This window comes from Pygocentrus nattereri, chromosome 8, assembly GCF_015220715.1.
Source record: "Pygocentrus nattereri isolate fPygNat1 chromosome 8, fPygNat1.pri, whole genome shotgun sequence".
NCBI classification, from domain to species: domain Eukaryota; kingdom Metazoa; phylum Chordata; class Actinopteri; order Characiformes; family Serrasalmidae; genus Pygocentrus; species Pygocentrus nattereri.
In genome coordinates, this window is record NC_051218.1 from 42,809,200 (window position 1) to 42,835,309 (window position 26,110).

Here is a 26,110-nt window from a genome sequence, read left to right on the forward strand (position 1 = left end):
GAGGTCTCTTTAAATACTTTTCAGGGCAATGATGTGAAGTATGTTACCTCCTTCTGTGTCTTGTGTGCAGTTACACATTTCCACCAGAGGGGTCACCAAATTGTGGTTAAAAGTGGCCCAAATCTGATTTTCTCGCCAAAGCCAGTTTTTTTTTGGCTGTTCATGATATCTTTTAAAAGTGATCTTTATGCAGCTGCAGTCTGAACAAATCAACTCCTAAACTGACCCTCATGCGCAGAAGAACAGAGCTTCATGTGGCTCATCCAGAGGTAAACAGTCACAACTGCCAAGCAACGCCAGTCGCTCCCGGAGAATCATCTTCATCTTCACCAGCACTTTCACTGAGTGACAACTATCGTTCATCACCCAGAATGTGTTTGAGCCATAAAAAGGGCGCGGTCACTTCTTTGCTTTGTGTTCTCCAATTCTTTAAACTTTGCTTTCACACTTTTAACGGTTCTTTGACGCTGCAGCCTCGTTCTCTTGCGGCTGCTTCAGACGTTTCTCTCTAAATCTCTCCGAACACGGAGGGGCTTTGGATAAGTCTCTCCTAATTTTTTGGTAATTTAACCAAAAGTTTGAGTCTCAGCAGCGCAAAATTCTGACGAATGTCAAGTTGGATTGACGTAAAGTGCCGGATTTCAGTGCCACATAAGAAAGCGTCTCGAATCGGAATTGAAAATATCAGATTCGGTGTGTTTTGCTGTTCACACCGACACACAGATTAGGGCCACTTTTACCTGCTCTGTGAACAGCTAGAACATTCTAGCTTTAAGCTATAGAAGATAGAAGAATATAGAACAAAGATAAAAAGATGTACAACAAAATACTAACCTGAATAAAATAAAGGAACCATACACTCACGTTTTTCCCTCTTTTTCACACCAAATGCATCATTTTGAGTTTCGTTTATTTAACCTAGTCATTACTTCTGTTTGTTTTAACTTTTCTGATGGGTGCAAATGAATGTTTAGGTTGGAAAGTAATAAATAAACAAGACATGAATTGTATTCAGAGAGTCCCAAGTCTTCTTTTGAGTATTGTATACTGACCAAAAATACAACTAGTTGTCGATTGTGGAAAGGTAGAATAATGATCATTTTGACCATAATAATACATTATACTTCATACATAATAATACATGGGCCACGAGTTCTGAACTCCACAGGCAAAATGGTTACGGTTCACTGTGCTGTTCATTTTTGTGTGGCAGATTCATAGATGTCTCAATTCCTCCATAAACAATAACCGGTCCCTCTCATTGTAATGACCAGTTTTGTTCTCCAGTGCTGTGTATTTATTTGAAATAGAGTCTTTGTGGTTGTATTAAACACACATTACGTCCTCTAGAACTGTTGCAGCATTGACCCTGTCCGACACCGTCTGTATGAAAGGCTCCATTCTGGAGAGAGAAAGCTCCGCGCTTGCCTTGGTGGTCTGTTTGGGATGCAGCATGTAGCTGTTGGCCCAGGGCATCTCACGGTGGCAACATGAGCCATCCCACAAAACCTCTCTTTCCAGGACTCCCCGGGGGAGTCCCACACTCGGTCTTGTAGACTTTTTAGGAGACTTTTTGTTTTTCGTCCGCCTCACGTTGGCATCTCTCCATTTTTGGCCCACTTCGGTAAACAATTTGGAGTATCCAGAGCTCGAGGAACAGGGGTGTTTCTGATGCAGCTAGTTGCTCGAACCTGCCAGTGCCTGAGGTACGCTTGTATTTATGGCTTGTGGAAATTCTCAGGACAAAGCAATTGGATGGGCATTAAGGAAACAATTATACTGGGAAACGGGAAGGTGGTTTGTCCCCACTGACTTGCGCATTTCAACTTTCAGTTTGTACGGGGCTGTAGATGTAAGCGAGCGCATGTAATTCCACCCCCATTGTGTCAGCCTGGGAAATCATAGCTGGGATTCAAGGCCAAGCCAGCTGGTTGGACTTGGTATCATAAATCATAAAAACTGGAATTTGTTTACACGCTGTTTACATTTTTGCCCGGCCGCACACCATCCTTCAAAACCGTATTAATCCAGTGTAATTGCTTCTACTTGAACACGATACTTCAAGCGTGTAACCTTAGCCATACACACTGTGATGTCTTGGCATGTCACGTCAGAAAGAGTTGAGTAGTTCACCAAAAAAAGTGAATTGCCCTACGTCTGTTAAGTTATGTGCCTAAAGCAAAGTATAAATAAGGAGCTGTTGTTATTACTCTTTCTTTTGCACATTTGGGCCTTGTTAGGTTTGCGTTGGCACTGGCGTTGCGACGGTGCCAAGCAGCACAAGTTTTCCCAAACGGATGACTGCGAGACTGAGGAAGTTGAAGCAGGGTGAAGGTTATCCTTCTTCGTCACTGGCCTCTTCCTGGAGGTGGAAAAACTGGCACTTTCTCAGCTCAGACCAGCTTAAGGAAAGTATAATCAAAGGCATTCGTGCGTTCCGGAATCTCTCCTGCGCTCCCGATTTCGCCAACGAAAATATTTTTTGCTGGCCTTCCTTAAGACCAAAGGGCCCTATCTCGCTGGCTCAAGGCTAGATACTGACTCTTAAGGGAAAACTCTTGTTACAGCAATCACAGATATTGCTCTTAAGGGCTTCAGAGAAAGTTACTGGCAGAAAGCTCTTTCACTTTGGTCCCTGGTCAAGAGTTAAAAGGGTGCCTTTGGTGGAATGCTACTTGCATTGACCTCATGCTGAATCCTGGCCTTTCTTTTTTCCTGTCATTAGTGGACATTCCAGGCATGCATGTTTGGCTACCTTAAGCCAGCAGGCCGTAAAAGGCAAAGGGAGATATGGGAGGCTGCGGCTTTAAGGCAGATCTCCAGTGCGCAGGGCCGAATGGAAAGGATTCGCCTGCTTATGGTATTGCGCTGTGGTGCAGTCATCTGCAGCAGAGGGGAATGTGTTTAGGTTAAATGGACAAAACAGACCGCCTTTAAAAGAGTCAGCCCCCTCCCTGCTTAACCTTAATTCCTTCTCCACATTTGCTCTCTCACAGACACTCCTGCACATTTATAAGGACGCACAGCATTTCTTTGGTTTTGGGGTTTGAATCTTATTTGTCTGGTCCCCTCTACACCCATTGTTTCACTTGATTTACCTTGGCACTGTAAAAATCCTCATCCTGTCTCAAACACTTTGTCATTTCTGTCTCACATTCCTTTTGTGGAGAAAGAGAAGACTTTTAGCCAGCTCTCCAGTACACTCGGCTCCAAAATGTTGCGCGCTGGTTTGTCCATTAACTGCCAAACAGAACCGAGAGCAGCTTGTGAAAGTGTGGGGCCTTTGTTTTCGCCTGTGCACCTCTGATCTGTGAAACGCGCCGTGCTGTCAGCCCCCAGGCCCCAGCACGGAGGAGAAGCCTTTGGGCCTGACCCACAGGCCTCTCCCGAACAGAAGGCCGGGAGCAGGATGCTCGTAAATCTGCCCAAAGAGTGGGCGTATGGCCTTCCAGGGAAAATGAGATTTCAATCTGTGAGAGCGGCTCACCGGGAAGGTTTTACTTGAGGTTTACGTCTGATGAGAAAGCCATTTGCAGCGAGAGCAGCAGAGAGAGAGAGAGAGAGAGAGAGAGAGAGGAAAGGAGAGGGACTATGGCCGATTCCTGCCTGTGACTAATTTCTTTTTCACACTCTGAGCCGCCATCTGTCAAAATGTCAGCTACCCACTTCCTCCTGTGAGAAACGGTAGTGGGGTGTTGTCAGGCTTGATACCTGTAGCTGCACCTTTCTTATGTCACCACAAGTCCTGCAGTCTTTTTTCATTGTTGGCAGTGGTTGTGTTTAGATTCTGGAGGTTGATGTCAGTAATTTTGTGCGCTGTTGATGACACGTTGCTTGAGATGACAGTACTTATGCCTTTTTCAGTTTAGATTCAGGGCTAGATGTACTTACAAGTGTACTCACAGCCCAAATTGTGCCTTGGTGCGACTCGTGCCCTCGTCTAACCACTGTGTCTGCTGCTGTTGTTAAGCCTCTAATGCATGCATTATTAGGGCAATTTAAAAACTCCTCTTTCTTGCATAAAATGGTCCTTGACAATTTAATTATATTTGATTATTACATTACATATTATGGTTATAATCTGTCCTAATTATTACATTCAGAAACATTTAAAAATAATGATGATAACGTGTGCAGGGGACTTTTTGGAGTACGTTGCCTTGAGGCAACATTGTGTGACAATGGGAAGAAATTAATTCAAGCCATGTTCCCTGAAGTGGTGAAACCTGGCTTGTGATTGGCTAAATCCAATCCAAGTGTTGCTTCTAGGCAACAAACCTATTTCTGCAAATTCTCATAACAAAAAAATTGATACTGAGTGTTAAAGAGGTTTAAAGGTGCCCGCTAAGAGACTGATGACCAAGAACATGCTTTTCATTGACTTACTCAAACTGTGCCTTTTATTTGTTAACCATATTACTGTCTTTAAATATGTATTCAATGAATTATATTATAATAAACATAGTATTATTGTAAAGTGAGGAAAATGAGTTTGTTGCCTTGAGGCAACATCATGGAATAGAGTGTTAACCCTTTTTCACAGTAGCCGTAAATAGTCATTTCTGCCTGTTTTGGACGTTGCTTACCTGAACTATGCGCTGTTTTTTTAATGCTTATATATGAAATATATCTTCATAAAAATACAGTATGTAGTGTTTACAAAACAGAATGAACTGGATTTTCACCATGATATACTTATACTATTATTTATTGGGGCAGTGTAGCATAATGTTTTGTATCAACAAAGCTGCAGTAGTGCTGTCCATTTGATCTCTGCTCACCTTCCTTTGTAGAGTGGAGTGTTTTGTTTTCACAGCATGTTGTTCTCACCCCGCTCTTTCACCCCTCGTTGCTCACTAGCAGCTCAGCACTGAGAGAAATGTTTCATTTGCTTATATTATTTAAAGATATACAATCCAATTTCCATTTCGCTGGCAAAAAGACCATTAATAGGCCTGCAGAAAGAGGTGCAGAGAAAAGTGCTGTTCCAAACAAGCCACAGCAATTTGCTACAACTTCATTCATTTAAGCGGAATGGCCACTGAACGTGTAGCACCTTCACCTTTTCGCTTGATCCTCCCACGCGTTATGCAGCCTTCCCTGAAAGATTGATAGATAGAGAACTTTCTCTCTCTCTCTCTCTCTCTCTCTCTCTCTCTCTCTCTCTCTCTCTTTCTTTCTATCTCTCTCTCTTTCTTTCTTTCCCTCTCTTTCTCTCTTTCTCTTTCTTTCTTTCTTTCTTTCTTTCTTTCTTTCTTTCTTTCATTCTATCTCTCTCTCTCTTTCTTTCTTTCCCTCTCTTTCTCTCTTTCTCTTTCTTTCTTTCTTTCTTTCTTTCTTTCTTTCTTTCTTTCTTTCTCTCTCTCTCTTTCTTTCTTTCTTTCTTTCTTTCTCTCTCTTTCTTTCTTTCCCTCTCTCTCTCTTTCTTTCTTTCCCTCTCTGTCTCTTTCTCTCTCTTTCTCTTTCTTTCTCTCTTTCTTTGTCTCTCTCTCTCTACCTCCCTTTCTCTCTCTTTCTCTCTCTCTCTCTCTCTCTCTCTTTCTTTCTTTTTTCTCTCTGTCTCTTTCTTTCTCTTTATTTCTTTCTTTCTTTCTCTTTCTTTTCTTTCTTTTTTCTTTCTCTCTCTCTGTCTCTCTCTCTCTCTCTCTCTTTCTCTCTCTCTCTCTTTCTCTCTCTCTCTCTCTCTCTCTCTCTCTCTCTGTCTTTCTTTCTTTCTCCTTTCTCTCTTTCTCCCCATCCATCCATCCACCCCGTAGGACATTGAGCAGCCACTAGCAGTCAGACAACACAGCGTAGTAATTGTAAGAATTATTATTATTTACATGTAGAAAAATAGTGCAGTGCAATAGTGACAGTACGAGGAGGCACAGGTAACGGCATAAAATGGCAATACTGAATAAATGTGTAAATATCGGTACTGAAATTGTCCAGGTGTGGAGTGTCCAGATGTGCCAGATGTGCAAGATGTGGTACAGAAAGTGAAATATGTACAGTACAGTAAGTTGTCCACATGTGCAGATGGATAAAATAAACCTAAGATTTAGCATGAGATAAACCTGTGATTTAACATGAGATTCAGATTCATATGCATGAACTGTTTAGGCTGCAACTGTGCATTTTAGGCTTTATGTGTAGATCATGGATGGGGAAGAATGGGTCTGATTGAAATTGCACTTGAAATTGGCACAGAAGGTTTTAGTACGTTGGGCCCTCAATGTTGACAACTATCATTAAAATCCTGTGTTTTCCAGTTCTTCATATTCTCTGTTTAATTTGTTGAAAAAGATTTGGGAATTATTACGTGTGCAATATGCGTCTGGCAAAAAGATCAAACAATCTGTCCTGCCCATTAATCCCAGTGGATGTCTGCAATTATGCACTGAAGGCACGTAACAGAATCTTCCAAATCAAGGCTTGCGTGCAAATCATGGCCTCAGTCAAAATCTCGCCCTGAGAGGCTTTCCAGAGCCTTTTCGTGGCAGTCAGATGGATCCAATCTGACTTGTGTAAGCAGCCTTTAAAAGCGAGGGTGGACAGTGTTCACAGGTTTTGAACTTTGGAGGAGCCACCAGCCGGGAGAGTGCCGAAACAATGCCGCCAGGGCCGACGCGGTAGCGCAGCAAGCCAGGCAGACATGGCTTGCTGACAAGGGACTGTGGTTACAATTTCCCTGCAGACATAAACAGTGACACTATCAATTTCCTGCCTCCAGTCTCTTAACAGGGAGTGAGCAAGGCTGTGCGTGGGCTGGGGGAAGCCTCTCTCCACTGAGCTGGGCCAAGGTTGCTTAAAGCTAAGCTTAGCCTGAAACCTTGAAGTGCTGCTGCTATCTCAGTTCGCTGTATGCATAAGGCTAAATTTCATGTGTACAAATAGGAAAACAAGCGTGACTTTGAAATTATAGACCTGGATCTTTATGTTAAACCACATCACTGACTTTCTCGCTTTAGTCACATCTGTCAAAAATAACCTAAAAGGGCTTTTATAGGCGGTTTTCAGAACAGAAACAAATCAGCTGGTGCCTTTTATCAGAAACGGTCAATATACACTCACCGGCCACTTTATTAGGTTTATTACTTGCTAGTAAAAGGCTGGACCCCCTTTTGCCTTCATAACTGCCTTAATTCTTCGTGGCATATTTTCAACAAGGTGTTGGAAACGTTCCTCAGAGATTCTGGTTGGTTATTTGAGTTCCTGTTGCCTTTCTATCATCTGGAACCAGTCTGCCCATTCTCCTATGACCTCTCACACCAACAAGGCGTTTTCGTCCACACAACTGACCGCTCACTGGATATTTCCTCTTTTTCGGACCGTTCTCTGTAAACCCTAGAGATGGTTGTGTGTGAAAATCCCAGTAGATCAGCAGTTTCTGAAATACTCAGACCAGCCCGTCTGGCACCAACAACCACGCCACGTTCAGAGTGCCTTAAATCCCCTTTCTTCCCCGTTCTGATGCTCGGTCTGCACTTCAGCAAGTTGTCTTGACCACCTCTACATGCCTACATGCACTGAGTTGAGGCCGTGTGATTGGCTGATTAGCTATTTGTGTTAACAAGCAACTGAACAAGGTTACCTAATAAAGTGGCCGTTGAGTGTAGATCATTGTCTATGAATAATAAACGATTTGAAATAACTGTTCAACATTTCCACAGGTCCTCCACGTGTTTCGGCGAAGGTAGCCCATCGGCAGGCGGTGCGGATTGGACGCACCATGAAGCTCCAGTGTCCTGTCGAAGGCGACCCACCGCCCCTCATCATGTGGACCAAAGATGGACGCAACATCCACAGCGGCTGGATGCGTTTCAGGGTCCTCCAGAACGCTCTACGCATCAAAGAGGTGGAGGCTGACGATGCCGGTACCTTTATCTGCAAGGCCACTAATGGCTTTGGCAGCGTCAACATCAACTATACCCTCATTGTAATCGGTGAGTCTGCTCATAGCATGTATGCATGACTAGTTCATATAAAGGTAAATAGGAAACTGATATCATGGTCTTTATCTGCTTTGATAAGTAATGAACGGCAATTATTAAAGACCACTGAACATGATGCTACAATACAGCACAGGTTCTTGAGCAGTGGGGTCAATGCAGTGGGTGCTCTTCTGCTTTTACTCATACCAGAATTTGACTTTTAGCATAATATACTCTCACCTCTGGTCACAAGCTTTGGGTAGAGATCGCGGATACAAGCGGCCGAAATGAGCTTTCTCTGCGGGGTCGCCGGGCTCTCCCTTAGAGGCAGGGTGAGAAGCTTGGCGATTCGGAAGAGGCTCGGAGTAGAGCTGCTGCTCCTCCACGTTGAGAGAAGCCAGTTGAGGTGGTTCGGGCATCTGGTAAGGATGGCCTCTGGACGCCTCCCTAGGGAGGTGTTCCAGACATGTCCGACGGGGAGGAGACCCCAGGGAAGACCCAGGACACGTTGGAGGGATTATATCTCTCGACTGTATTGCGAACGCCTCGGCATCACTCCGGAAGAGCTGGAGGAGGTGGCAGGGGAGAGGGAGGCCTGGGCCTCTTTGCTTAGGCTGCTGCCCCCGCGACCCGGTTTCAGATAAGCGGTGGAGGATGGATGGATGAATGGATGGTATAAATTCATGAGTGTAAAATGCTATTTTTTGGGTTACTTTATTGTCCTTACATAAAACAAAGCTTTCCCTTTTGAAAGTTTGTTGTCACTCATTCATGCCGGCAGTTTCTGGCAATAAAATATGAACATTTTTATAGGTTATGTTGAATGTATGACTTTTTAATCACAGTAAACTTTCTCAAAATTGTTTCTTATGTCACAATAATTGTTTTCTCAGAAATTCTTCATATAATACCAAAATAATAGCTCATTTTGTAAAGATTTTGGATTAGTACCTCAAAATAAAGCCTTTTTTGCTCAAATATTTGACTTATTATGTCAAGATTTCAAATTATTTCAACAAAATTTAGAGATGCCAGGTCAAAATAATACATTTAAGTAAATATGTAAATAAATTGGCAGTTTCTGGCAACAAAATGTCAACATTTTTATGTATTATGTTGAAAGTATGACTTTCTAAATCAGTAATGACTTTCTCAAAATTGTGTCTTATTATGTCAAAATAATTGTTTTCTCAAAGTTTCTGCACATGATGCCAAAATAAGACCTTATTTTGTAAAGTTCTTGGTTAATGCCTCAAAATAAAGCCTTATTTTCTCACACATTTGACTTATTATCTCAAGATTTTGAATGATTCAGACTTGCTGTGCTGAAATAAGTTTAAGAAAATAAGTAAATCATTTTCAAGAACGTAATTCCACATTTTGTGAAAATAACTCATGAATATTATTTAAGAAGTCAAGTTAGAAGGGTGATTGTTTTTCTTCCCTGTCTGGTAGAAATGGTCTTCCCTCGTCTGCAACTAATTTTGAACTAAAATTGAAGTAAATGGTTACCCCCCCATCCCCCTTTCACTCACACTTCAATCAGGCGCCAGTGCATTAGAGTAGCCCAATGTATTTCAGTCTTAACAACATTTTGATCTCAAGCATTAGCGCATATTTATAGAAGCGGCCAAATACATTTATTCCAAAAACCAAACGTCTTGAAGGCGCTTCGGGAAGATGATTCGCCGTGAAGCAGCTTGAGAGAAGTACCACGATTATTTTAAAACTGCAAAGTGGTTTTCACTGTTACTATAAAATGTGGAGAGCAGTAAAAATAAGAAAAGCCCTTCTGTAAGGAAGTGAGTCCAAACTTTGAAATGTTTCTCTACTTTGCTTGTACACCCCAGCATCTCCTCTGATTGTGCATGTGTGTAAGCCTTGCTTTTAGGAAAAAATTAAATATGCTTGAAGGCCTGTAGTTTCTCATCATAAAGCGCCTTTTCATCCTGCGAAATGGGATCGATTAACAGTAGAAACCCTCATCCGCTTCTCTCTAATCATTATGGGGGGTTTGAGGGGCTTTGCTCAGGTGTGACATCCACTGGATGTGGCTTTCTCCGCTGTGGGCAGAAGCGAAGAGTGCCGCATGAGCACGTTGGCTGACTGCCCAATTAATCAGGGCCTAATTTGGCTAGGTTCCCTGCGGAGATCTGTCCGCTCATGCCAGGGGGAGGGGTGCTGGGCAAGTCTTGTGATCCCATGAGCCCCCTCTCACAAATCTTAAGGACGTGAACCCTGATCCCTGATCAGAGGGCTTTGAGTTAGACTGCAGGTTTTAAAGCCTTGAGCCTTTGTGTTGTAGCTGAGGCCATTTTCAGACCTCTTTAATAGCCAGCAAATTAAAAACAAATAAACAAAGGATGGAGGAAAAGTGTAATAATTCGGAACTGTGTTGTGATTACTGATCTGGCCTGGCCTGACACGTCTTTAATTCGAGGGCTGAATGTGAAAAGAAGCGGGATAAATTCGCATAAAGAAATGTCCGTCGAAAACAGTGCCAAGTCTAAATGGACACCCGCACTGTGCCTCTTTCAGGGTCAGGTTTATATTAGCCGGGCTGAGTTAATTATCCTTTTATTTTCTTCCCAAATGAGTCCTGTGTAATACAAGACAAAGAGACTGCATTAAGAGGATTGAGCACATCCTCAGTAGTGAATAGACTGTGTTGTGCCGTACAGTAGGTCATTAGCAGTCTTGGCCTCCATATGCGCGTTCCTTTGCACAGAGCAGAGTGCTGACCGTTTAAAAGTACCCTCTGTGGAAATATGTATTTTACAGTTTTTTTACAGCTTTTTGCCTCAGTTTAGAAACTTTTTTTCCGCCACATTCTACATGATGTCCATTCCACTGCACTTTTTACATGTGGCGGAACAAGAGGCATTTTCGGGTAATGAGTCAATTCAATTGCAGTACTGTTCCCAACAACCATCTATTAAGGCACAAAAGCTGTTTTTATTTTGACAGGAACAGAGTCAAAGGGAGGAAGCCAAACGAAGATAACAATCATGAACACACTTAACACACTTTAATTCTGTAAGTAGGCTGTAGCTGAAACCAGGGGTTTCAAAGAATCCAGCGTGGCTCAGTCACTTCCAGCAAACTGTGGAATCCACAACCAAATAGAGGTGGACTCTGCAGTAGAATAGAGGTGCAAATCAGTAGCTGTTAACAACTCTACAAAGCAAGGTATTGTTTGTTTCAGACACTTAGAATACGAGCTTAGGGGTTGCCTATTTTGCAACCCCTGTATTCAAATTTAAATAAATAAAAAAATGATATATATCGCTGTTGATAGAAAACATCGTGTCTCCAAAATGCTAACTTTACAGGAGAAGGAAAAAACCTGCTGTTTGTTTAATGGAAGTCAGTGGAACCAGAATTTATCCCCAAGTCACTTTGGGCCGTTTCTTTTGGTCCATTCATCATGAAATTCACACACAACGTAAAGGGCGACAGGTGTTTTCAAACTGTGTCACAAACTGAAAAATGACAAAAATGAAAAAGATTTTCTTCTGACAGCAGCGATATATATGTGTGTGTGTGTGTGTGTGTGTGTGTGTGTATGTATACACTGCATATTGTGAAGCCCTCAATGTATATTCAGTTTAAAAATGTAAGAATAATGGTCATTTTTAAAAAGAAACAGCAGAAATTTTGACCATGATCTGTAGTCAAATAGGCCGTATGCCCATGTGATCTGTGCACACAAAGGGAAACCATATTTCATTGCAGCACTTATCGTCTAAATGACTCCTTGCTGCATTAACAGTAGATCATACTCTGTCCTTAAACTACTTTTTAAAGTCTTTCTGACCTTAATGAAGACTAGGATGTGAGCAAGTATCTACAGAAACAGTTTGACTGCTGACTTCGTGTTTGTTAGCTATTGTAGTGCAGAAGCTCTAGTTTAAAATTAAAGAAGCAAAGTTTGGACTTTACACAGGTCTTGGCTAATTGACTATCTGGGGGGAGTGGAAAATTCCACAGAATTGATTTTTTGCCAAAATATTCCCTTAAGAACATCTTTATCAGTCTCTTTGACCACTTGCCTGTCTAAAGCATTATAAGAACATTTTTAGACACTTACATTGTCAACGGTCAGACAAGTGTGAGGTGAAGAAAAGCAGAACTTTTTTTCAGGAACAGCACTCATTCTTAGAATTGGGAAATAGTAAGAAAGAAATGAAGAGAATCCTGAAGGAGTTTTCTAAGGAATAGCTTTTGTAAGTCTGTAGTTTTGTAAGTCTGGGGGTAAAAGCAGACTTTATTTTTTATTATTAATCTGGCCTCAAGTTACTGAAGCTTGTAACATTCAATCAGGTGCATTTGTGCAGGGAAGTCCCTAAACTTTACTGGACTAAGGCCCTCCAAGACACTCCTGCCTAAAACTCTCATAAGGCTGCAAGAATGTAGAGAGGCATGCATCATTTGAGGCTGTTAATCGGCCCCCCGAACGCCCCTAATGGATCTGAGGTTTTGGGGGGCAGCTGCCATGATGACCTCAGTCCAAGCAGCTGCAACCGCTGCGTTGGGGCGCCCAAGTTGTGCCAGTGAGGCTTTGATGAGCCGCCACTGTCTTTGCCATGCCGGTTAGTCAGGGTCCTTGAACTCTGTCTTGTTCCCTAATCTCTTTGTTGGCTCGTTTCCTTTGTGTGTAACTCAAGCCTGTCCAGATGAGCCGCAGTGGACTGTGGGTATGTGTTTGTGTGAAGCTGTTGTTGTACGATCAGGATCATTTTGTCTATCGCTGCTGTCGGAGCAAAACCTCGCATCTCCAAAACGGTAACTTTACAGGAGAAGGAAAAAACTTACTTGACTTTTAATGTAAGTCAATGGAACCAGACTTTTTTCCAAGTCATTTTGGGCCGTTTCTTTTGGTCCATTCATCGTGAAATTTACAGACAATGCAAAGAGAAACAGGTATTTTCAAATAATGTGAAAAACTGAAAAATGACAAAAATGGAGATACAAGGTTTTCTTCTGACAGCCGCGATATGTAAAGGAAAAACAGCCAGTTGTTAATGTTGCTGCCATTATAGTGCATCCTGTGTGTGTGTGTGTGTGTGTGTGTGTGTGTGTGTGTGTGTGTGTGTGTGTGTGTGTGTGTGTGTGTGTGTGGTTGAGGAGGATCAATATCTGAAAATGATGAAAGTTATTTCATAACTACAGAAGTTAAAAGGTTATCTATTATCATTATTATTATTATTATTATTATTATTATTATTATTCCACCGTGGCATTTCTGAAAGCTGCATATAGTAACACAACAAGTAATCAAAAGTGAAGTGTTTCCACATTTTCTACTATTGACTCACTTGTGAGTGATTGCGAGTGATGAGCCATGAACAGTGGAAATTGATCCATGCCTTCCTCCTGGTCTGTGTGTGGTCTGTAATTAGTTCAGAACCCACCTGAACCTCTGCCTTTTGTTGTTTAATATTCGCAGGTTCTCGCTCGCCTAAGGACATCGACACCTTTTTCTTATTACGGCTCCCCCTCCGTCTCTCTGCCAGCGCCTCTCTCGCAAAACCACACTTTCATTCGGATAAATATTTTCACAGTTTTCCTTTTCCACTTTATTATATTTGATCACACAAAAGCCCCTCTGTTCGTGTCTGCACAGAAGCCAGGCCCGGCGATGCACAATGACACTCCTTCGAAGGAGGAAGAAAACTGAAGCAATCCTGCATTCCTGGGAGTGTTTTCATTTGTTGTTATTGAGCTGGTTCGTTTGCTTTACCGCCTCTCGTCTTCCTCACCTCTTTTGAAAGCACCAGCGGGAGAGCGATGACTTTTAATGCAACGTTCAGAACCACAAGGTTCACTTTTGCCACCAGCTCCAAGTATTTTGGACAGTCTTTTCACAATCACAATGTGATGAAGCCAAGTTCACTTTTTATTTATTTATTGTAAACATTTTTTTTTACTTTTCAATACTAAACAGAAACCAAATGTACAATGACAACAGATACAAATAAACGCTTTCCTTCCTGAACTCCCTCCCTCCACCCATCCACTCACCCATCCACCCACCCATCCACCCCATTCACCCAGCCTTCCACTCTGCCTTCCACCCACCCTTCCACCCCCACGTTCCACCCCATCTTTCCTCCCCCCACCTTCCACCCCGCCTTCCGCCCTGCCTTCCACCCACCCCAAGTTGGAAAACCGACACAACACAAGACAGAAACAAAAGATAAACACCATAAATCTACAATCTAAATCTGCAATAGCTTTAGTATATGCATCCATATACATAGATACATGCACTTGTATGCATGCATACCCTTGCTAACACATTTAAAACAAACAAACAAACAAAAAAAACTGTGCTGGAGTTCAGAGTACAAACAAAGAGATTAATCTGCTGTCCTGTCTTCTCATGCATTACAGTATGAGTGCTCCATATCCCTAATTTGCCATTTTCAAACTTTTTTCCAACACTTGCATTAAGTTATTTACTAATGTTACTAACCAGATTTTCCCATATTTGAGTGGTTGAAGCCGTAGCATCGTGCAGTGTGAAAGCAGTAGAGTATCTCCATCATAACTATACCATGGAAACAAAATAACCACTTTCTACTGCGCAACGTATGAGGGGGCATCCAACGTATCAGGTTGTTTGCTGCGGTCAAACCGGCAAACATAATGGTCTGTTAATCGTTGAGCTGTAGTTGTGAATCGTCATTAAGATGCAAAAAAAAATTGGTTGAAGGGGAATGTCCAAGTACTGGCAGGCCACTGATCGAGAGCCTAATCTAGGCATAATCCTCAGCTTCCGAACATTTTGAGCGCCACTCATCACTTGGATTAACCTCAGTCCCACCTCCCCCCACTTGTACCCAAAACCTGCGTCTTAATGCTGGAACTGCCTGTGCAGTCCATCCTGTGTGCTGTGGCTATGTGATCGGTGGCCCCAGGGAGGACTGGAGACTTGTGTTGATAGGACTCATTAGTAGCTTTGCCCTTCCTCGATCCAGATGGGAAAGACATTAGCATCCATCCATCAGTGGCAGGCCTGGCTCTGGGAACCACTGGTTTCCCCTTATAGGTCTTAAACTATACCCCTGCTCGCTGTCTTCCAAGCCTGCTCTGTTTCTGTTTCCTCCCTCACTCCCTACACTTACTCATTGACTGCTATCGCCGCATCCGTTGACAGATTTATTTTCCCCCGTTCTGCCAAAGTATCCTCATTTGTTTACTGATGCCTGTATCCTGCATTCATATGTATTTACAGCCTGGTTATTCAGGCTAACTGGTGAACTGAGGGGCTAAGGTTTAAGGAAACTCTGTGTCAGTGGCGAAACTAATGAGAGGAAAGGTAGCCTTGAGAGGGGCCAGCGGAAGCAGTGGGTCATTATACAGTGTGTGGCAAAAAAAAGGGAAAGAAAGGAGATTGTATTCTGTGCAGCATGTAATGTTTCAGGCTGCGTTCGTCGGTCCTTGCCAGCACAAACTGACTACCGAGAGAAAAAAGCAACGCAAACGAGATAAGATTTACTGTTCACTTGTGAAGGCGGCGCAGACGTGACTTGAAGTGATTGCAGAATTGAGACATGTAGGAAGCTACAGGGAAGTGCCTGGTGATTTATAGTGATTTGTGGAGTTTGCTCGGGCCTTAGAAGCTGCTTCTCAGCCAACATCTGGTAGTGATCTTGAACCAGGAACATTGGAGCTTGAAATATCTAGTGATCTGTATGCAGGGTTTCCCTTTGGAGTTGGAGGCCCTTAGGTGGTCAGGCTGGCAGTTTTCAAGCTGCATTTGCCTTAGAAAAGAACTATTTTTGCAGAACAACTGCTTGTTTTTTGTTCTATTTTGTCCATCGATTGTTACAGAAAATGTTCGGGTCACCTTTGTGTAGATCTGTATACGTATCTTAGGTTGAAATATGGTTCTCGTCTATCTTCGCAAGATTCTTTTTAGGCTAGACACTTGATAACGAGTGATAAGAGGTGATAGCCTTGGATGCTCTGAATTCTGATCTTGTCAGCTCCGTGACTGTGGGCTTTATCAGTGGTTCCTTTCCTTAGTGGATATCTCTTTCTGCTTTGTTGGCTGTGGTGAAGCCTATATGATTAGCAGGCTGTGGCTGGGGCGAGGGTGAGGGTGTACCGTGGACCCGATTTCCTCTTCTTTCTTCTGCATTCAAACTCATACATAGCTGTTTAATGAATAAGATGTACATATAAAACCAAAGGGTTTGTGTGTCTGCAAAATAGTTCACAACCAAGTGGTTATTAATTCTGTAGTTTTATCCACCTGATTCTTCCATTCAGATGCTCTTGAGTCATTAATGAACTCTTAGGGGTTTGTAAATATTAGAAGCTGGTCAATGTGACAGACTGTGAAGGTTTTCACTAAATACGATGTTTGACGATATCACTGCAAATGAATGGAGCTTTTGGGGACAAATGATTGGTTAAACTACAGATCAGGTGTAGCGTAGAGTGAAGGCACAGCTTTAAGGTTGCCAGTTCTGCCCTGACCGCTCGACAGGGTTCATCCACACAGAAGGATCGTGTTTTGCAGTGTCCATTGTTGGAATCGGTCGAGAGGAGAACTTAAAAGAAAGCCGTCTCTCTGCTTGTTTGACGATATCATTGCAAATTAGTGGAGTTTTGGAGTTAAACTATAGGTCAGTAAACATATCGCTGCTGTCGGAGCAAAACCTCGTATCTCCAAAATGGTCATTTTACAGGAGAAGGAAAAAAACATACATTGCTTTCAGTGTAAGTCAATGGAACCAGAGTTTTTTCCAAGTCATTTTTGGACATTTATTTTGGTCCATCCTTCATGAAAGTTACACACAATGCAAAGGCCACCATGCACTTTCAAATGATGTCAAAAACTGGAAAGCGGTAAAAAAAAGGTCTTACGAGGTTTTGTTTCGACAGCAGTGATATGTTGGCTTTTAATTTAAAAACAAGTTCACGCTTATACTTTTAATTTACAGTGTATGGCCTGTAAGAACATCCAGTGAACGCACCGCTTCTTAAGGTTGCCTGTTTTGCCCTGACCGCTCGACAGGGTTCATCCACGCAGAAGGATCGTGTTTTGCAGTGTCCGTCGGTGGAATCGGTCGAGAGGAGAACTTAAAAGAAAGCTGTCTTTCTGCACCGTTGGATAGATGAACGTGATGAGAATGAGAAAGTGGGCCTGCACTTTGCCTAATCTCTCCTCTTCATGCACTCCATGACACAAGTGTCAGATTCCACAGCTGTCTTGAGGCAGGACCTAAGAAAACAGATCGCATGGCTGGCTCAATCTCGTGACCTTCGCAGGCTCCCTCTGAAATTTCCTATTAGATATTAAATGAGATTCAAAGACCCCGGCAGGAACTTGGGTTTCTGCCGTTTAATTGAGAAATCTGGGGTCTCATCCCCAGGGCGAACCCAGGACAGTTCATGGATATGGAACAGCAGGACCGATCCGATCAGAGGGATTAAATTCCAGGGACGCTGCAATGAGAGCGCAAGCTCGAGTTATGCACAGCTTGTCTTAATTGCTGAAAAATTTGAGTGACCCGTTTTTTACGCTGCTCTTTCTTAAGTGTTGTACATCTGCAGCAGGAAACAAAACACCACCTCTATTTCAGAAAAAAAGGCTAATACTGTTGGTATAAGGGTTGAATAACTATACAGGAGGTCGATAGCGAGGGAATTGGGAAGAACAGAGGAAATGGGCGTAAAGACAAATGCAGAGCCCCCCTGCCTGCCTCCCTTTCATGTGCTAACCAGCCTATTGTGGCGGGCTCCTCGGTAGATTTGTCTTCACTTGTACTTCGCTCGGCTTCAATGGTCATGTGTCCACTGGCCTGCCAGGCATCACGGGCTGTCAGGGGCTGAGTGACACGCTTGGTGAAGCAAGGCCAAGATGGATCAGGCCCTTAGAATAGGAACCAGGAAAGGGACAGAACAGAGAAAACCCTTTTTACTTTTCTTCTTTGTTGCTGCTTTCTTTACCAGCTCTGTTCTTTCTAGATGTAAGGACATTTTGAGCGTTCCTGAAAGGACCAGTATTCGCTCAGCTGTGGCTGAGGGCTGAGGAGGGAAAGAGATAGAAAAAGAAAGAGAGGCTTATGAGAGAAACGCAGGAACAATCCGATTGACCTTCAAAATTTGTAAGTGTATGAAATTACGATAAAGACTGCTATCGAGTTACGAGTTGAGCGTTTTTACAGCGCAGTACTGAATCTCTGTTTCTTTGATACTGGCTCACCGGGCGGATCTTATCATAAATAAACACGCATAACCTTTCAAACTTCCGAAATACGCTGCACACGAACATCGGGGGAAGAGATTAAAACTTATTTGTGCTCAAAAGCGCTTCATCCAGAGCGCTCGGGTATCCTGCTCCTTATATTCATCACCCCTGAATCAACAATGCATTTGTCATTTGTGAGTCAGGATAAACTTGGGACTTGGGACTCGAACCAGACATCCCCCCAACCCCCCCCATCAAACAACCACCACCACAAACCAAACAGATCCTCCCTCGCTTGCATTGTCAGTGACCGGCCTCCTCCGGAAACAGGCCGAGGAAATGAAGATGCCATTTTAAACACACAATAATGTAAACATGGCGCTCGTTCCTCTTACAGGTGGGGGTAAGCTTGGGTTTCAAAGGGTCTGGCAGAGGGAGCCACTCAAAGATCCGGAAAAGGGGGAGAAAAACTCAAACAAAGCGCTGAAGCAGCTAGGCTGGGGTGAAGGCATAAGGACGGGGATTACGTTTCACGCCTGCCTGTTTATGGAGGCTGTGGGGGGGGGTGACGTGAGAAGGGGGGCTCAAGGCCCCAACAGAACCCATATCGCAGTTTTGCATCGTTTCACCCTCGGAGAAAGACAGTGGCTAGAAGGAGAAGAGAAAGGAGGCACATTCCGATCCCCAGAGCCGGGAATTTGCAAAACGCACCTTGACTAGGTGTGTCCGATATGATTCATGTAGGAGAGGGAGAGGTGAAGAGAGAGTGCTGAAAATGAACAAGAATGGGTTTGCTTTGAGCTTTGAGTGGAAATGAAGCGACTGGATGGAGGTGATTCATCTTAAGCACAAAGATGCAAAGAACAATGATGTGCCAAGCAGGATAAGCCAACAGATTTCATAGTTAGATCCTTCGTTCTACTGTATGTGCCCTACACAAATATGCTAAATATTTCTTTTTTGTCTTTTTTGGAAGATGTCTTAACAGGTGTGTTTGACAAGATTGCTTTTGGAAAAGCTGTAGCCTCTTAAACTCCTTGGGACCACCGGTGGTTCCAAAACGCACTTGGTCATGTTCTTCATAACGTTCATATTCCATAAGCTCCATTCAGAAGCTGGGCGTCGTGTGAGGCTGTAGCTCTTCTCTCCAGTCTAATAGACGGTGACGTCATTTTAAACCCTTATAATAAAAGAAGCTGAACTCAGTTTGTTTTTCTACTGAAAGTCGACCCGTTTTTCCCCAAATCTGGGCTCTAAACTATAAACAGACGGCGTCTCTTCAGTGATCTGCTCTGGAAACATCACTTTTAGAAAATAACACAAAGAGCGTCTGAGATTTTTGGCTTTCAGCAGTAAATTTTAAGCATATAGTGATATGTGGAGATCATAAAACACATGTTCTGTTCATTTGAGGGGAACTTTTACAAAAAATAAACTTAAAAAAATTGACATGTATTTCATGCACTTACTGAATAATGTCCCTTATGATTTGGTCATGGAAATTCAGATGGACAAACCAAAATACACCCTGGAGAATAAGAGGTTAAGTGCTTCACTAATGCATCTTCAAACAATGATGTCTGTTTGGCTTTTATTGTCGCCCTGCTGTTTGCAGAAAATCTTCCCCGCTAGTCAAAAGCCTTTATTCATTTGAAATGCTTGTAAGGCTTAACCGTTTCCTTACATCGAAGTGTCTGGCCACTTGTACAGTCCACACAGAGATCTGGACGTACCAGTAGGAGCGTGACTGTAACACGGAGTTCGGCTTCCAACGTTTTATAAGTTGTTTTGCCACGGAAATGTTTTACTTGAGTCGATTAGTGGATTCATGTCCTTCCTAGTTCAGATGAATGAGGGGAAAATGCCACATGTTACAGGCACACAGCGTTCTCCTCATTTCATGGGTTCCATCAATGGTTTTAGTGATCTTTGTTGATTTTCCCAGACTGTCTATGCTTTGCTGCAGCCTGTGGAGGTGTTTAGGCACTGAAATGAGCATGCTGGAGTCTTAGGCACACTCAGCTGAAGTTTGTGGTGGTGAACAAAAGCCAGTACATCCCTTAAAGTCTGGTTTTCAGTCATTTGTTTTTCAGGAGGAACTTGCGTAGTGCTTTTGATGAACAGTAGTGTTGGGCAATGGTAATATGGCCAAAACTGTGTATCATGGTGTAATTTAAATTGATCAAGTAAACCTATTAAATCTTTAAGTACGTCTATTTTTGTAGGTTAACGGTGGTTATTATTCTTTCCCGTCAGTCTTTAATAAGAAAAAAATATAAAAGCCAAAGAAAATCTACAATATTTTATTAAAAAGCGGTCAAAACAAAACTGAACAATATAAACTTATGGCAGTCTTGCTCTCTGACACTACCTTCTGTGGGCCGGGCGAAAACAGGGCTAAATGTTGTTTCCAGGCACCTGAATGTAAGTGCTGCACCATTTAAGGTGGAATGGGAAATTTGGAAAAGAAGACAGCGTTAGCTTTGTCGAATTCCTCAAGTCGTTTCTTATATGTGTGTTCCACTCACTCGTGCCTCCGTCTGTCAGTCACAGCTTGACTTTGAAAATATTGGTCATTCATGCTTCAGTACCAACTGGACTGTGGCTTGTTTTGGCGTTGTTTGGTGCAGCCGACCAAGTTAGGCTGCTTCTTATGCGGGACAAGAGGAAACGGAGCAGTTTCTCTGGTGTCCTTGTTACGTTAAGGCTAACCCAGACAACCAGCCTTTTTTGTTTATGTCCGCTACCTCAAAAACAAAGTGGACTCGGATGCAACGGACTAGACAGCATGAGCCGATTAATGGTCTGATGTGTTTTTCTTTTTAATTCAGTAATGAGAGAACGGGCTAACGTTAAGGTGGTTTGTAATGATATCTGCACTTAATTGGGGCTTAGTGGTTTACAGTGGTGGACAGTAACTGAGTAAATGTAATTAGTTTCTGTACTTTAGTATTTTTGGTGTCTCTGTACTGAAGTTTCTCCGTTCTGGGCGACTTTTTCCTTTCACTCCACTACATTTCAGAGTCTAATATCCGACTTTTTCCTCCTACATTTTGAGAAATCTGTCGTTCCTTTTGGTTTCTGTGTGTTTAAAAACGTAACATGTCAAAACGAAAGAAGCGCAAAGCCAGAGCACCAATCAGGGCCCAGCGGTCACTTTGTTTAGAGCTGGTTTTGACCTGTTGGTCATACCGACCCAGTGCAGCACGCGGTTCAACGTCAGCGCAGCAGCATAAAACTTTGGGAGAGTCTGTTCAACATAAATGATGAACTAACCTAACTTTGTGTAAATAGAGCTCAATATAGAAATATGTCCACATATGCAGTCGAGACTGACGCGGCTTTTTTCTGAATTTCTACAAACACCATTTCATTTTATAGTAAATGAGTTTGGGCTGGTTTATGTTTATGAACAGACGCCTACAGATCAACATAGTAAAGGAGCTCATCTGTGATCCTGAGTTTAAAGCCAGTTTTTATTCAACTTAAACTTGGAACTAAGTTGTAAATAAATCTGAAACTGAAACTTTGCTTGTGTGTAAAAAGTGATTTCAGAGCCACTCGGTTCTCCCTGATGGAAACTGTTTACCTTCAGTGTTTTGTGCTTCTGATCATTTTAATAGACGTCAGCATCACTAATTAATGACGTTCTATTAAAAGACTGGTTTACCAAGAGAGACGCTGGAGGACTTTCACCTGAAATGAGTTCATGAAGCCAGTCTGGTTATAAAAATGATAACAGGACATCAGAGCCAGAATTACTCTTTTAGTACTTTTACTTTATACTTAAGTACATTTGAAGGTAAATACTTAGGTACTTTTACTCAAGTGGAGGTCTAAAGGGAGGAACTTCTACTTTTACTGGAGTGATATTTTACCTTGGGTGTCTCAACTTTAACTCAAGTACATGGTTTGTGTACTTTGTCCCCCACTGGCAGGTTAACAGTTATGGCAAAACCTGTGGAAGAATTTCAACCAGCATCCTGAATTAATCGGAATACCTTTCGCTGCTTATGAACAGTGTAGTTTGTTGTTGCATGAAAGGGACAAGAAAACGCTTTGAAGCCTCCCTCTTCATCTCTTTCTTCATTGTCCCAAATGCATGGTTGCAACAACATCTGCATCTCTATGAGACAAGGACTCAAAAGGCCCTCTTCAGCCTAAAGCTTCCATGCGTTAAAACTGGGACTTGACCATTCTCATAGACCTTAGGCCGCTCTCCCTCAGCCTTGGACACTTAAACAACGTGGGACAAGAGATGAGGGGAATGGCAAAGGATTGAGGATTTTGCAGGGGCTGAAAAGCATAGGGGTATTTGTCCCTGATTAGTGGCCAAAGACTGGAGAACATTTTTGCGCTGAAAAGAAAGCTTATAGCTCATTATAAGCTGGTCGGGATTAAGCTTGTTCTTCCATTGTTCCCTGAGGAGGTACTAGGGGCCAGCACAGAGGGAGGCGCCTCTCTCTCTTTTGAGTCCCGTATCTCCACACCTACCCTGAATTTCCACCCTTTTAAAGATGTATAATGGCTTTCTCTTGGCTTGCAGTGGGTGACCAGCGCAGCGGAGGAATCCTCTCTCATTAGAACCACTTTTTGTTCGGCTCTCCTTCGCCGTCCTTTGTGAGGCTGGCCGCTGATTATCAGGCCCTGCCCGCATGGCGGAGCGACCCGTAAGAAAGCAAACAAGTGGAGTGTGGTCTGAGAAAAAAGATGCGCCAATTAGTTCAGATGTGTTTGAGGAGAGGGTGCAGCCTCGGCGCAGGACGACTTTGAAGTCTCGCAGTGCTTTGTTCCGCACGCCTCTCTGCTACAAGGAGTGCACTGCTTTTTTTTTTTCTCGGTTGCTGGTTTGTTGCAGTGTTTGTTCCTTTAGAAAAGTCTTGAATGATGCGGGAGCTTTGATCGTAAATTAGAGTAAAGGACGAACTGTTGGCATTTTGTTAGCTACTCACACTGTTACTGGAAATCACTGAAGCAGTCTCTTTCACTGCTATTCATACTTCAAAAAGTTGTAAAAGTTAGACGCTCTTGAAGTTACTTCACAGCACAACAGTAATAGATTTAGACATTCGTGCCTTAAGCCTCAGATTGAAGTGCTGTGCAGTACAAAATGTTTCTCATGGCCTTTAAACCAAGTCGCTGATTTCTCTTTGTTCCTAAAAATGTTAGGAAAAGAAAGAAAACTGATAACATTTTCAGTACTTGGATAATCTGCTTTGAATGGAGTGGGATCCCCAGCTTTTTCAGCCAGGTGGAGTGTAAAATGGTTTATTTTTCAATGCATATTATTGACTTACTGCTAGGCTCATGGCTCAGAATGGACAGTTTTCCAGTAAAAGTAGAAGTTTCACATCTCTAAGGCTTTTTAATATCAATACCAATACAGATTGATTGTGATATTGATACCTGTATGATGCTTTTTTCAATACAGCCACCAACTAGCCTGCTCCACTGCAGCTACTATAGCTATAGATAAAAAATGAAAATAAACACAGGCATCTCATTTGACTGCATAGTTGCTACAACAACTGACAGCAAACTATTAAAGTACCAGAGTAAAAGTACCTCTTGCATACCAGAATACTGTCTTTTACGGCATGAGGCGTAGGGTGAAGGTTTGAAGGTTGCCATTTGTTTTGCATTTGCTCTGCATTGTTCGGCTTTGTTTTCTTTACTATGGTTCATTGCTTACCGAGCTTGCTGTAGAGAGGTAGTAGTAGCCTATAGGAACAAGCATAGCTCAGCTCTAAGCTTCCACAAACAGTCAAGCAGGGTAATGCTCTGTTTACGTATTAACATAAAAAAAACAATGTCATGTTTTGTAGCATCGGTTTAAAACTGACTGCAGCTGTTTAGACGTCGCCGTGATGAAAGCAGTCGCCAAAACCTGTTACATCTATTAAAAGGAATAATTATGCTGTATTTTCATAAAAAGTGGTCAGTGTTCTTTAAGCATGGATGTTCTCCACAACATGCTAAGGAAAGCATATTCTCGGCTTCCGAGTGGCTTAAAAGTATCTCAGCATTGGCATGAGTTGGATGGCACAGCCATCCATGGCCAGGAGTGTGATATCAACATGATGTGATGGGGAGGCCTAGCCTAGTGGGTATAAGTTGTGGAACATCATATGTCCATCATTTCTGTACCAGATTTCTAACGTTATTTTTTTTAATAATTTGTGAAATGTGAAAAGGATGTATGCCTCTCTTTTCTAAATGCGTTGTAGAACTTGACTTGGGGCCAAATTTAAGTTTCAGTTTTAGGAAGTTCATGTATTTACAGTAGTTCCCTTCCTTTGTACACCAATGAAACGTTTAAAAAGATTAAGCTATGCATTTGAATAATCGTTGGGTAGAAACGTTTTCCACACACCGTCTGATTGCGGTAAGCCCGTAACTGACGCGATGACATGGTTTATTTAAAGAATTCCTGAATTGTGCTTTTAACAAAAAGAGGCTTGTAAGTTAAGATTTACTGCTATGGTGGATTGGAGCCATTTCCCTTTTTTCCCAAGGTGTGCTTTGATGTGGTCTTAAAACCTCCCACTTTGTTTTCTGTTCGATGTAAGTAGGTGTAACTTCTGAGGAACGTACAGTAGAAGTGTGCCAGCAGCGAGGTGGGGGTGGTGGTGGGTGGGTGCGTGAATCAGAAGTGTGAGTAAGACTTTGTACATGTGTTGTTGATTGTCAGGCATAAGGTGAGCTGCTTTGAATTGGCACTGGCTCTCAGCTCTTCTCTCAACCGGGTCTGTCATCCTCAGCGGGGAAGAGGTGCCTTAGCAGAGCAATGATGAAAATATGTGTTGATGGACTGCGCCGGACAACACCAGCTGCAAAACCGCTCTAAATGTTTGAGAGAGAGCCACATACGTATAGTCCCCCGAACATTTCCAGCCATTCTGCGTTTTCATGGTTGTGACCAGGATACGCAAATAAAATTTTTAGTGTTTTTACTGTCGATTAATTTTTGGAGTCGCTCATGCTCCTAGCAGAGTACTTAAAAATAGTCCCTAGGCTACAGCCTATGAATCACGAACTTGTGCGTGCCACAAATCTATAATTTGTTTCCAGTGTAAATGAGCAGAAATTAGAAGACTTAGTAAATCTCTACATTGTGGCCATAAAACATTGCAGCTCATTCTTCAAACTGACACAAGTTCCTTAAAAAATAACAGCCTGCTGCTAGAAACAGTGTTGCATAACCATAAATGAATAAAAATAAGGTGTGACTGAAAATGTGTGTTATGTTAATTTATTAAAGTTTCACTGTTTAAAAGAGACTTTAACAGTGCAAAAGTACAATATCTTAATCAAGCAGTAGAACACAGAGGGAGAGTGTTGTCATGAAATAACATCCCGGCTGTGGTTTGGTGGCCGTGGATCATCACAGCCGTGATGTTATTGGTGATATCTCCCTCCTCGAGTGCTCTACTGCTTTAATACAGCAGTTAAATAAATACAGTAAGAAATGAATAAACTGGCCGTGAACGTGGCTTTAATATGTTTTAATGTTCAGTTCCTTCCTCCTAATTATAGCACCTTAACGAGCAGTCAGAGTAATGAGCTCCGCCCACTCGCTGCTCAGCCGGCAGTTCGTTCTCCAGCTCCGTACACTAAATTCCCAAACTGTCGTCACCACTGAGCCACTTTTAGTTTTTTATTGGGTCAGTTTTACGGCTCAGTCTGATCTGGTCCGACTCAGATCAGACACGTCTGGCGAATGGTGTTGGGTTCATTTCTGGCTGATTCCAGGTTGTTTAGCTGATCTTCTGTCACAGCTGCCGACTGAAAAGCTGCTCAGTGGCGACGACAGTTTGGGAATTTAGTGTCGTCTGATCTTCAGAGTCGGACCAAATCGGCTGTCGGTCAGATGTGATCTTAACAGTATCCGTTTTCTGTTTGTGGCAAAGTAAGAAGTAAAAACGTTCAAATGGCTCGAGCGTCTCCTACAGCTGCCAAAGTCGTTGCTTAGCAACAGTGTCTCAGCGGA

General features: G+C 42.6%; 1 protein-coding gene across 1 annotated transcript in view; it reads left to right on the forward strand.

Annotated features, from left to right (window-relative positions):
• fgfrl1a (fibroblast growth factor receptor like 1a) overlaps positions 1-26,110 on the forward strand; it is a 76,370-nt gene that overhangs the window by 28,732 nt on the left and 21,528 nt on the right. The window contains exon 3 of the mRNA XM_017716171.2: positions 7,653-7,925. Within this exon, the coding sequence (XP_017571660.1) occupies positions 7,653-7,925 (273 nt within the window). The remainder of the gene's footprint in view (positions 1-7,652; positions 7,926-26,110) is intronic.